The sequence below is a fragment of the Toxotes jaculatrix genome, chromosome 24, assembly GCF_017976425.1.
Source record: "Toxotes jaculatrix isolate fToxJac2 chromosome 24, fToxJac2.pri, whole genome shotgun sequence".
Taxonomy (NCBI): Eukaryota; Metazoa; Chordata; class Actinopteri; family Toxotidae; genus Toxotes; species Toxotes jaculatrix.
The window spans coordinates 10,889,830-10,902,563 of record NC_054417.1 but is presented as its reverse complement, the minus strand read 5'-3'; the positions used below and the strand labels follow the sequence as shown (position 1 = coordinate 10,902,563).

General features: G+C 45.8%; 1 protein-coding gene and 1 long non-coding RNA gene across 2 annotated transcripts in view; one reads left to right on the top strand and one right to left on the bottom strand.

Moving 5' to 3' along the window:
• LOC121177751 overlaps positions 1-899 on the top strand; it is an 11,574-nt gene extending 10,675 nt beyond the window's left edge. Inside the window, exon 7 of the long non-coding RNA XR_005893358.1 lies at positions 663-899. This is a non-coding gene — a long non-coding RNA (uncharacterized LOC121177751). The remainder of the gene's footprint in view (positions 1-662) is intronic.
• The window catches only part of hecw2b (HECT, C2 and WW domain containing E3 ubiquitin protein ligase 2b), a 20,815-nt gene extending 8,689 nt beyond the window's left edge, over positions 1-12,126 (bottom strand). Inside the window, 30 exon segments of the mRNA XM_041032073.1 lie at positions 94-177; positions 267-363; positions 442-544; positions 660-812; positions 1,024-1,209; positions 1,397-1,521; positions 1,605-1,708; positions 1,856-2,006; positions 2,107-2,125; positions 2,127-2,209; positions 2,423-2,552; positions 2,555-2,586; positions 3,324-3,362; positions 3,365-3,443; positions 3,533-3,658; positions 3,660-3,772; positions 3,775-4,020; positions 4,023-4,314; positions 4,316-4,387; positions 4,389-4,441; positions 4,587-4,687; positions 4,985-5,127; positions 5,342-5,433; positions 5,436-5,510; positions 5,603-5,621; positions 5,623-5,667; positions 6,933-7,039; positions 7,232-7,325; positions 7,327-7,340; positions 11,176-12,126. Of these exon segments, the coding sequence (XP_040888007.1) occupies positions 94-177; positions 267-363; positions 442-544; positions 660-812; positions 1,024-1,209; positions 1,397-1,521; positions 1,605-1,708; positions 1,856-2,006; positions 2,107-2,125; positions 2,127-2,209; positions 2,423-2,552; positions 2,555-2,586; positions 3,324-3,362; positions 3,365-3,443; positions 3,533-3,658; positions 3,660-3,772; positions 3,775-4,020; positions 4,023-4,314; positions 4,316-4,387; positions 4,389-4,441; positions 4,587-4,687; positions 4,985-5,127; positions 5,342-5,433; positions 5,436-5,510; positions 5,603-5,621; positions 5,623-5,667; positions 6,933-7,039; positions 7,232-7,325; positions 7,327-7,340; positions 11,176-11,581 (3,383 nt within the window). The 5' untranslated portion in view covers positions 11,582-12,126.
• Between the last annotated feature and the right edge of the window lie 608 nt (positions 12,127-12,734).

Below are 12,734 nucleotides of genomic sequence, written 5' to 3'. Positions count from 1 at the left end.
GAGAGGGAGAGACAGAGACAGAAATAGAAACAATGGCACTGTGGGGTGGGGGAAGAATGAAATAAAGAAGCCTGAGTCTGAAGGTAGTCTCACCTTAGCAGCATGACAAGGTCCGCATCTCCAGACAGCCTGGCCAATCCTGATGCTCCATCTGTTCGGATCAGCTGCACCTTCTCCCTGTTGTTACAACAACTTTCAGCTGAGCCTGATGCAGGTGACCACACACTATCAGTGCTACACATAGAAATTATTGCTAATTTGTGTACCTGAGTGAATGGTTCCGGCTGATGTCAGGCTGTCTCTCCTGCAGAATCTCAAAGATGTTTGGTTGTCGTAGAAATGCCACAATCTTGTCATTGTAAGCTAGGAAACGAGAAAATGCAAACTTGTTAGTCACTTGTTATAATTTCCGAGCAGGTGTGCGTTTATGTATATACTTACCCACTGGCACAATGTCTTGGCACTGCCCCCTGTTGTTAGAGGTGAAGGTACTGGAAGGCCGCGGCACTATGGGTGGGCCGACGTGACGAGGGTCTTCACCTGCCTACAGAGAGAGGAGGAGGAGGAGGAGATTTTATTTTTCTGGTTTCAAAGGACAGTTTTGGTATCTTGTGCATTCAATGCCACCTAATCTTTTTTTTTTTTCTTTATTCCCTTACCAGGCGTCGTGGGCTGACCTCCCCAGCGCTGTGACTGCGTTGGCGTGTCAAGTGTTGACGGTGAGCCAGGAGACTTGGGGGCCGTGAGCTCTGGAGAGGCAGCCGGGGATCAATGAAGGTGGTGGCACGGCAGTTATGGTCCACAAAGAAAGGCTGTGGGCACACAACAACACAGACAGTTGCATTTTGGCATATGAAAGTTACAAATAACAGAATTAAATGTTGAATGCTGAAAAAAAATGCTGTCTGCATAAGTCTACTTCCTCTACACATTCATTAGCTACTAAACACAACATTCTAGTGAATACAACACCCTTTAACCGCTCACATTTTTAGAACATGATGAGACTTTGATCTGGCCTACCTTGCCGGTGTGGTCGTGCTTCATCTCCCAGCCTCTGGGCAGCTCCAGCTGTTTGTTGGCAAACATGTTGAGGAAGGCCACTAGGTCCCTGTTGTGCTGGTAGCGCTCAAAATGGTGAGCATCCCGGCGAACCTTACTGATCATATGCTTCAGACACGTATTGGTGGCAAACATACGGTAGGCACTCTGAGAGAGAGAGAGAGAGAGAGAGAAACAAGAGACAGAGGCAAATTGACACTTTTGTCCACCTGTCTACATTCAATAACCTTCTGACTCTTAACAATTTGAATACATCTGTGGTCGACAGCTTGAATAAAAGGCTGAGCAGTGTGACCTATGAGAGAGTGGTGAAGGAAGAAACCAGTGTCGTTACCGGGTTGGAATGAAGCACAGTGAAGAAGTCAGGGCTAGTGAGGAACTTGGCACTAGGAGACTGAAGCAACAGGGTGAGGCGAGACCTGGAACTGGACTGAGCCACACTGTTGTCCCTACGCAGCTCTGCAATACACACACGCACAATGTCAGAATAACTGCACAAATCAAGGCTGAAGGACACGTTTTGTTACACGGACCAGACTTACCTGGTATGGAGGGGTGCATGTCAGTCTCATCTGCCAGCAGCTCATTGGCTGGCTGCTCCTCTGGTCTGCTGTCATTGGTTATCGTCCTACGGATACTCTGATACCTGGTAAGGCACGTGTATGTGTGTGTTAATCACCAAAGTGACAACTGAGATAAACAAATAATGGGAAAAGCAGAAAATGCAGCTACTTTTTAAAAAGAAATTGTTATATTTTACTGTGTGTGTGTCTGTGTGTGTTCATTTTCTGACCTGCGGTTCAGCTGCTCCATCTGTTGTATGGAGTTGGACCTCTGCAGGGTCTGCGGGGCAGGGGGAGCGGTGGGACGCTGCCACGTTGTGGTTCTGTTCACGTGATCCACGTAGAAGATCCGACCATGGCTGTCGATACGAGCCTCCCAGTCTGTTTCACGCACACACAATTGACAAAAGTAAAAACACACAATGGTGAGGCCTGGTATTTCAGCAGTTCACCTGGTAATGCAGCAAAAGCAGATACTCACTGGGTGGCAGCGGCTCGTCCCACTCTCTGGTATCGACTGATGTCGTGACGGACGGATGGCAGGGAGCGAACAGAGTGGTGGCCATTCACCTGAGCTGTGGCACCTGCATGTGGCACATTCCACCGTCAGACAATTAAACATATGTGTGTGTTACCGTGACAGTTGATGATTAACACCTAACTAACCTAATTTCCAAGCATTAGAGACAGACCTGAAGTCAAGCAGCTGCTCAGGGACACCAGACAGAGCTCTGTCAGCATGTGAGTGAAAAATAAATAAAAAAAAGTTTCTAATAAATCTACAGCCTGCCTCTCACCTGTCTCTCTCACCCCCACTGTCCCACTCTGACTCTCTCTGGCCCTGCACACTTCCTGGTTCTGGGCCACGCTCCCGGACGACTGCATGGACTGCCTCCTCCTCCATACCTCCCTCCCTCCTCCTCCTCCTCCTCCTCCTGCCTGTCCCCACCACTGGCTTGAGCTCCTGTAATTAACACAAACGACTTAAGGTACTTTTATGTGTAATGGAACAAAGTTATTATTTTTTTTGCAGGTTCAGTAAACAACAAAGCCGAGCACAGCCTGGGTTAACATCACTAAAATGTTCAACAGTTACAAAACAATTTTGTTTTTAGCCAAAGAATAATGAAGCCACTTAATTTGAAAAACAGAAGTTTGACTAACTATTAAAAAAAGGTTCATATTTATGAACCAGCACCCACCCTTCATTAGTCATTCTAATATTTTCTGTGTCCTCCTGGCTGGATGACATCTGTCTTACATAAATCTGTGGAGAGATGTTGTGCTGTTCTCCACAGTGATTCTTTTCAGCTGCTCTCAGCTGGAGCAGTTTGGTTTGGTTGCTCTAATTATAACACAAGATCAATACCCTGCATTTCACCTTAAAAATAATCCTTTACTGTTTCAGTGATAATGCACAGGGGTGTGCTCAGGTGAGGTAAAATATAATAACTGCTGCTCTTTTTTTTTTTCCTGACTTGTGTTGAACATTGCATTCATAAAGGAACTTATAAGTATTGGAACCTCACTCACCTATACATCTTTCATACATTAACACTGACATAAGTATATGTCATTAAAACACATGTATGTTGACAGGTCTCTCTCTGTGTCTGATAAAACAGTGAAGCAGATTTCATAACTATTCAAAAAAGGGACACGATTATTAGAATTATTATTATTATATGAATGTCTCACCAGCTTCAGAAGCCCCTCCTCCTTGATCGACTGTTGCTAACGGCCGTTTGCCTCGCTGCTCGATGACTCCGCCCCTTCCTCCTCTGCCTTTGGAGCCACTTCTTTTCCTGTCTCCACCTCCTGGTGACAGAAGAGGACACATGAGTGTGGAGGGTCTAATGGCAAAACTGTACATTTGAATCATCATTGCTAGACGTCCAGCTGCTCACCTGAATGGGTGAAAGTAGACCAAGTGGAGGACTGCAGGGTCCCTCTTGGTTTGTACCGGTCCTGCTGCTCTGCCCCTGACAGATACAGTCCCTCACAGACTCTGCCGGGTCAGCGGCTGCAGCTGCCCTCAGCCCCTGGTGCCTGAGATGAGCAGGAGGCTGTGGAGGTTTCTCCACTGACATGTGCCACCTCAGCTGATGCACCGGCAGCCTCTCCAGTCCCAGCTGTGGCTGATGTTCTGCTGAGTTCTGGACTTCAGCTGCACCCTCTGCGGCCCCAGTTTCATCCCCCTCAGACTCAGTGACTGGCTGAGCACCGCACGATGAACCTGCCTCTACAGTGGCTCCAGCTTCAGTCTGTCTCTGTGGCTCTCCTTGTGAACCCACGCTCCTCTGCTGAGACTCCGATCTAGCTAATCTCCTTGATAAGGCCAGGTCTGTGCTCTGCAGTGTCTTCGTCTCCTGTGATTGGTCCCTGTGCTGTCCGCTGTCTCCTCGTCCTCATCTGAGTCTATGTGCAGCATGGCATTGAGCCGCGTGTCTGTCGGAAAGCTGGAGCGCAGTTTTGGAGAAGGCCCGGCCAGAGATTGGTCCCCGGGGCTCCTGGGAGCCTCAATGGTATCCAGATAGTCATTGAGTGACACCTGCCGGTGGGTGTGGCCTCCCAGAGCCACAGGAAGCAGATCCTCCTCGTCCATCCGCCCGGGATCCCGCCACACGCTGTCATCGACGTAGTAACAAGTACCGTTGACTAACAGGGAGCCCTCGTCAGAGCCTGTCGGAGGAAGGTCCGTGCGTGACCCGTGAGGACGAGGAGGGGTGAGGGAGGTCTTCATCGTCAGAGGGACTGCCGGGGGTCACCGTTCACCGTGCCGCCCAAGATGGTTCCCACTGCATCTGGGGAGGCTTCTGATGGACAACGGGGACAAGAAGGAGACGATATTAGAAACTGTTTTTAAAGGAATCGTATGACTATTATTTTTGTTTTTGTTTGGCTTTTCTCATTAAAGTTTGACTCCCCCCCCAAAAAAGTACAAAAAACAGACACACACACCTTCATGTCCGTTGGAGGTGATGTCCACTCTGAACTGAAGCTGCCCGCTCACGTGGTCCGTGGGGAGACGGCGACACAGGCTGTAGCTGGCTGGGTGATCGCTGTACAGAGCACAGTGTGGAGAGAACCCTGATTTATGAATTCAGTGCTGACTGACTGACCCACCTCCCACCACCATGAACTATGGGAAACACACTTATACACCACGACTGACTGGAGTACATGATGTTAGATCGGATCAATGCCTGAACAATGAGCTGATTGGGAAATATTGAGCGGTATTGAATGAACTATGCTGAGTCACTGCAGTGAAGTGCTAAAGGTCAAAATGTCCGTGCTCCTCACTCGCACACACACAGCTTCAGTTTCAGTGGTCAGCCCCTTTGGAAGGGACTTACTCAGCTGTGGGCCGCTCCAGAAGTCTCTGCACAGGGATGATCAGCTGACCCAGAAAGCGCTTGATAATCGGTCGGCTCTTGGCGAACTTATCTTTCACTTCGATCTCCAACACGTCAGTCATCAGAGCCACAAAGGTGTACTTCTTCCAGAGGACAAGAGGGAGAAATTACAGTTTTATTTTAGGACATTACCTGGAGGTTGCAATATATATAGCATTTCTTAAAGTGACGCGACATCAAATCGATTCAGGGATCAAAACAAACTCATGATGTGGTTTCTTAATGATTGATGGTCACGGTTTAATAAGAAAATAAAGGACATCTTGTGCACTTCAGTGTGTGTGTGTTTGTGCTGACCTCCCCGTGCCACACAGGGTTGGTGGTGTTAGCTATGATGGAGGACCGTCTCTCCTGGCCGTGGTGGGTGAACTTGGGGAGGCCACTCCTCTTCCAGGCTGGATGGACATCTTCAGGTAAGGGTCTGGGTTGAAGAACATGCCCTTCTTCAGGCCCACCGCCCGGATGTCTGGAGAGGAAAACACACATTCATGAGCTCATTCACATGCATTGACTTGGACCGGTACCCACAGGATACTTTCACTCAATCCATCCTCTTACCTGATAGGGTGAAGCTGACGGAGTTTCCGGCAGTGCTCAGTCCCTGATTGGTCATCCGCTTGGGCCTTCGCTACCAACCTGATGGGAAAACAACCAATAGGAGAGCAGCATAAGTGATACGGTTTTTTTTTTTTAATTAACCGATTTCAGACCCAGAGCAAAAAAAAAAAAAAAAAAAAAAAAAAAAAAAAAAAAAAAAAGAGTGACATCCAAGAGGGAGAGGAATCGTGGCTGAAGAGCTGGGATTAAAGCTAAGTGCTCCTCATTTTACTGACTCAATGGGAGCAAACGTCCTCTTCACCTCAGTTTGTGCTGCTGAGAGCAAAGTGACATCCACCTCGCTCTGTTCACTCCCTCCATCACTGCCAGCTCTGAATTTGTTTTCAGCTTCAAGCTCAGACAAAAATAGGTCACCCCAATAAGTCTGGAGGTTGATGGGGTTTTAGGGTAAGAGAAGCAAAAACTGAAGCAGCAGAACTGGATTTTTTTTTAAATTTTGTACATTCTTCCTTGTCAAAGCAACTCAGCCGCAAACATCTCAGAGCCTTGAGTCCTCTATCCTCAAGCAAAAAGGTGGGGCTGTTTACGCACAAGCAGCTGCCCCCCCCCCCCCCCCCCCCTCACCCCCCACAGTCCTCAACAGCCCCGTCTCCACTGTGGAGAGCACGATCATCTCACAGGATCTGAAGTGGGAGCAGAACATCAGCTCCATCCTCAAGAAGGCCCAGCAGGATGTACTCCTGCGGCTCTTGACGAAATACGGACTCCCCCATGAGCTGCTGCTGCAGGTCTACACAGCAGTCATCGAGTCTGTCCTGTGCGCCTCCATCACTGTGTGGTTCGGAGCTGCCACTAAGCAGGACAAGACCCAGACTGCAGCGCACTGTGAAGACTGCTGAGCGTATCATTGGTGTCCCCCTGCCCTCTATCCTGGACTTTGTACTCCTCCAGGACAAGACAGCAGTTAGCCTACTGAATAGTAACAGCTAACTTGCATATTTTATTTTATTTTCATATTTATTTTATTTATCTTATAACCCTTTTATTGCACTACTCACTACTGGACCGGTACCATTTCATGTTTCATCTGCACTTTATTGTATATTTGTACATATTGTGTAAAGATTTGTTACCTTGTTTTTTTACCTTGTCACTAGAGGGACAATGTGTATGCGTACGTGGCGAATAAAGCTGATTCTGATTAAGAAATAAATAGAATTCAGGACAGAGGACAATTAGTCTTAATCCTCAAACAGCTTCTGAAGGTGTGAGGACGGGCCTAAGTTTCCTCAAACAAAGTTTGTACTATCACAGACACACACACACACACAGATGTACATACCGGCACTCCAGGGTTCTTGACGGTGATACAAGGTGTTGTTGCTCTTAATGCTCCACTTACACCGTGATAGTATTTAAAGCAGACCTTCGTCTCCGCTGTGGAGAGGACACATGGACACATGACCATCACTATGAGTTATTTCCTCAGACTTCACAAAGCTCCTCCACATCCACAGCGGAGAGCGGGATGAGGAGTGAGCGGAGCCGCTGTGTGAAATCAGTGGAACGCTCCTTTAACAGCACACATATGTAATTAACACACATGCAGGGACCGTGAAGTCCACTCACGTTCCATGAAGTAGGGTCCCGCTTCCAGCCGCCAGACAATCTGTCCTCTCTGGGTGCCGTTCACTCCACGGTTCTTGGAGTCCCAGACATTGGCCCACACACGTCTCATCTAACAAACACAACAAACATTTGCATTTATAAGCTGTCCCTTTGTCTCTTCCTCTGTCTTTTGTTTTCAATAACACATCTAACATCACATCTAACACATATTCATGATGTTATCATTTTATATGTGACCGAAGGGAGCATGCTGCACTGACAAACCTCCATGGAGGTTACTGGTACCTCAGGGAAACTCTACCCTCAGGTCATAAACCACATCCTTGTCTGAGCCTGGTGAGCCATCAAACATTTATGTGTACGTCCTGTGTAAAGGATGACAAATGGCTTGTGTCCTGATGGATCAATTCTGATGTCCGTCAACCACACACACACACACACACACAAGCACATAAACACTACAGCCTTTGCCCTGTGTCACACCATGTCACCATCCATAAACCCTGAGCCTTTGTCTGTGATAGCAGGATGGGTATTCCTCACACACACACACACACACACACACACACAAGTCTGACCCGATCACCCTGTAATCATCCAGATCCCATAAACACAGTACAGTGTGAGAGGTGTCACACGCATAGAGGAACCCGTGTGCACGCAGAGGCCAGACAGGGTGTGTGCTTATGGAGCTCAGGCAGGCTCCAGGGGAGATTGGCCAACAGCCAGGCTGGAAGCAGTGCTTACCTCTGGGGAGAAAAACCCCAGAAACCCCCCCCCCCCCCCCCCCCCCCCCGCCACCGCCACCGCCTGGATCAATACTGCTGAGAAGCTGCAGAGAGGTCGGAGGGATGGAGAGATCGCCTTTCACTAGCTTTCTCTCTCTCTCTCAGATAAAGGATTGTGCACAGGCACTCCTCCTCTTTCACACACACACATAAAACTGGTCACCTGTGGTTTGAGATGACCTTAGCTTCTGTGAAATGGGATGTTTTTTCCAGTGGCTGCTGAAAGCTGCTCTTTCACACCTGTGTCTGAGAGCTACAGGGCATCGCCAGGCCCCAGCAGACACAGGCTGGTATCACAGACAAGGCGTTCACATTAAACTCATGCTACTGCATCATAAGGTAGATATCATCATAAAGGTAGAGTAACAAACATATAACATTTCTCAGACTTTCAAAGGCTCCTCTAGAGACACACAAGACATGGCACAGGCTGAGTGGCACTGCTCTCCTCTTTAAGATATTAACTTGGAATAAACCGCATTAAATGATTTATGCCTTATTCATTTTAGATACTGGACAGGAAATGGAGGAGCCAAAGAAAATATCCTCTGCTTTTTTAAGAAGTGAAACAGTAGTGTGTGTGTGTGTGTGTGTGTGTGTGTGTGTGCGTGTGTGCGTGTGTGTGTGTGTGAGAGAGAGAGAGAGAGAGAGAGAGAGAGAGAGAGAGAGATTATGAGACATGTAATGACATGCTGCATCAGCATCACTTTTCTTTTTTAACTTACTTCCTTTCTCTCACCATCCTTTTCTTGCGAGCATGCAGACACACACACACACACACACACACACAATCCATTAGCCAGTTAATGTAGCAGCAGAAGGGCTGATGTAATGCTCTAACCTTGAGGAGATGAGTTACAAGTCACAACCTCTTCAATACAGATATCAGATTACTAACCTACAGCAATTCTCATTACACCAGTAAAAAAAAAAAAAAAGGAGCATAGGTGTGTGGAAGGACAGGGAGATGGATAGAGGAAGAGAACACATGGAGGTGAGAGACAGGCACCAGACAGGAAGAATGATAATGATGAGTTAGGCATCAAAATGTCATAAAAACAGTCATATTATAGTAAGGCATCAAAACCTGGTAAAAACAGTCATACTATAGTAAGGCATCAAAATGCCATAAAAACAGTCATACTATAGTAAGGCATCAAAATGTCATAAAAACAGTCATACTATAGTAAGGCATCAAAATATCATAAAAACAGTCATACTATAGTAAGGCATCAAAATATCATAAAAACAGTCATACTATAGTAAGGCATCAAAATGTCATAAAAACAGTCATATTATAGTAAGGCATCAAAATGTCATAAAAACAGTCATACTATAGTAAGGCATCAAAATGTCATAAAAACAGTCATACTATAGTAAGGCATCAAAATGTATAAAAACAGTCATACTATAGTAAGGCATCAAAATATCATAAAAACAGTCATATTATAGTAAGGCATCAAAATGTCATAAAAACAGTCATACTATAGTAAGGCATCAAAATGTCATAAAAACAGTCATACTATAGTAAGGCATCAAAATGTCATAAAAACAGTCATATTATAGTAAGGCATCAAAATGTATAAAAACAGTCATACTATAGTAAGGCATCAAAATGTCATAAAAACAGTCATATTATAGTAAGGCATCAAAATGTCATAAAAACAGTCATATTATAGTAAGGCATCAAAATGTCATAAAAACAGTCATACTATAGTAAGGCATCAAAATACCATAAAAACAGTCATACTATAGTAAGGCATCAAAATATCATAAAAACAGTCATATTATAGTAAGGCATCAAAATGTCATAAAAACAGTCATACTATAGTAAGGCATCAAAATGTCATAAAAACAGTCATATTATAGTAAGGCATCAAAATGTCATAAAAACAGTCATACTATAGTAAGGCATCAAAATACCATAAAAACAGTCATACTATAGTAAGGCATCAAAATATCATAAAAACAGTCATATTATAGTAAGGCATCAAAATGTCATAAAAACAGTCATACTATAGTAAGGCATCAAAATACCATAAAAACAGTCATATTATAGTAAGGCATCAAAATGTATAAAAACAGTCATACTATAGTAAGGCATCAAAATGCCATAAAAACAGTCATATTATAGTAAGGCATCAAAATGTCATAAAAACAGTCATACTATAGTAAGGCATCAAAATGTCATAAAAACAGCCATATTATAGTAAGGCATCAAAATGTCATAAAAACAGTCATACTATAGTAAGGCATCAAAATGTATAAAAACAGTCATACTATAGTAAGGCATCAAAATGCCATAAAAACAGTCATATTATAGTAAGGCATCAAAATGTCATAAAAACAGTCATACTATAGTAAGGCATCAAAATGCCATAAAAACAGTCATACTATAGTAAGGCATCAAAATGTCATAAAAACAGTCATACTATAGTAAGGCATCAAAATACCATAAAAACAGTCATACTATAGTAAGGCATCAAAATGTCATAAAAACAGTCATACTATAGTAAGGCATCAAAATGTCATAAAAACAGTCATATTATAGTAAGGCATCAAAATGCCATAAAAACAGTCATACTATAGTAAGGCATCAAAATGTCATAAAAACAGTCATACTATGGTAAGGCATCAAAATGTATAAAAACAGTCGAAGCCTGATAAAAATGGTCACAGTATAGTAACGCATAAAAAAATATAAAAACAGCCATAGTATAATAAGACATACAGGAATACCAATGGATGCTACATTAAAATGTATGGTCTGAAAAAGCAGGTTTTTGTCTGAGGAGCCATGGCACAGTAGAAATGTTACATCTTCACTCCAGAACATCAAACCTCAGAGACGGTAAAATTAAAGTTCAGTGTGTGTTTGGTCAACTTACGGCTAAGAGAATTACGTTAATTAATTTGTTCATGTTAACATGCAAGTACCAGCCGCTAACAGTGGCCGTCCAATCACAGACTCAGACACAGCACAGGACGTTTAGTTTCAGTATAGTTTCATAAGTGAAAGATTTCACTTTTTGATTTTTAAGAAACTGTAACATCTAAAACATGTTTGCACTTTGTTATTATGGTTTATTGAGTGTAGACCAACTCAGATTTTCTAGCTGCACTTCAGTGGGGAGAGATGATTGTGGGTTTGCTCACCGATGTGGTACAGTCCGATCCAGTCAGTGGCATCCACTTCCTCCTTGATGTCCCACGAAATGACCAGGTGCCCGTGGCCTAGGGTCAGCTGGTATGTAGACGCCGTGAGCGATGAGCGGCTGTCTGAGGTCACCAGGTCTGTGTCACTATTGGCCCGCTGGAGTCCCAGACCCGCTGCTTCTGGCTGGACCCCTGACGACATGGGGGAGGAGGAGGATCCAGAGGTGGAGCCCCCGACTGCACCCTGCACCGACAAGCTGCAGAGGTTGTCGGGCCCGATTGTGTACGGCCGGGCGTGCGGGGTGCGCCGACGCACCGACAGCAGGTGCTCCCGGGCGCTGCTGTTAGCCGACGGCGAGGACGACGGGGAGGCAGAGGAGGAGGAGGCGGTGGCGGCCGTCGCCATGGCTACCGCAGAGGAGGAGAGCTGGTGGTGGTGATGCAGGGAGTGTGGCTGAAGGTGAGGATGGTGGTGGTGGTGGTGGTGGTGGTAGTGGTGAGGGGAGGAAGGGGCAGAGACGGTGGAGGGAGAGGGGGAGGAGGACTGGGGGCGGGGAGCGAGGGGGGAGGACGGCTGTTGCAAGGGAGGGGCGAATGGTGGAAGCCGGGTGGGTGCCCCAGAGAAAGAAAACAGAGACGGAGAGGGGAAGGAAGTCTGGCCTTTCAGATTAAAAGTGCCATCACCTGACTAAAAAAAAAAAAAAAAATGACTGAGGGATGGAGATACAGATGGCAGAATGGAGTGATGGTGAGAGCGGTGCACTGTCCCAGACACCTTCACTTTAAAAATCCCAGATGACTCAACAGCCTGGACCTCAGCTTCCTCTCAGCACATTTCTCTGGCCTGGCTGGCGCTGGTCTAGGGAGAAGGCACTCCAGTGTTCCCAGGCCGCACTACTCATCACTCAAACTGTTCTGAGGCAGTTCTGATTGTTTTGATTATCTGATCAGTCATTTCTATCACGCTTCCACTGCAAATGTTTGTCATTTATCCCTGTTAAATACCCTGCAGCAGCTGTCCATTCTGACACGCTCCTGAGCGTCATCAGCAGAGGGAGGCCTTGCTTGTGGGCGCTACAGTGCTTCGTAAATCACGCGGGCATCCATGATGAAGAAGGGAGAGAGATGGAGGTGGGATGTGGGCAGGGAGGGGTCGAAGAAGGAGGGATGAAAGGCGAGGCGGGAATCGCTTGTCTGTCCAGGGTGGAGGGGGGGGGGGGGATGACAGGGCGGTCCTACAATCCACAGGGAGGACAGGGGTGGAGGAAGGTTGGAGACCTACAGGAGAGCGAGACAGGAAGAAAGAGTGAGTGAGAGAGAGAGAGAGAGAGAGAGAGAATATAGGTGAGGTGAGAAGGGGAAGAGGAAGACAAGGGGGAGAAGAAGAGCAATAATGTTCAGTATCTTGTTGTGATATTTAATATGTATTAGACAATTCACATATATCTTTGTTTACTCCACACAAAAACACAACACACAGAACCTCTGAAAGGAAATTACACCGTGGAACTTAGTTAGTGGAGGAGTTTTTCCACATTTCACGCCAAATTTGTTTTGGA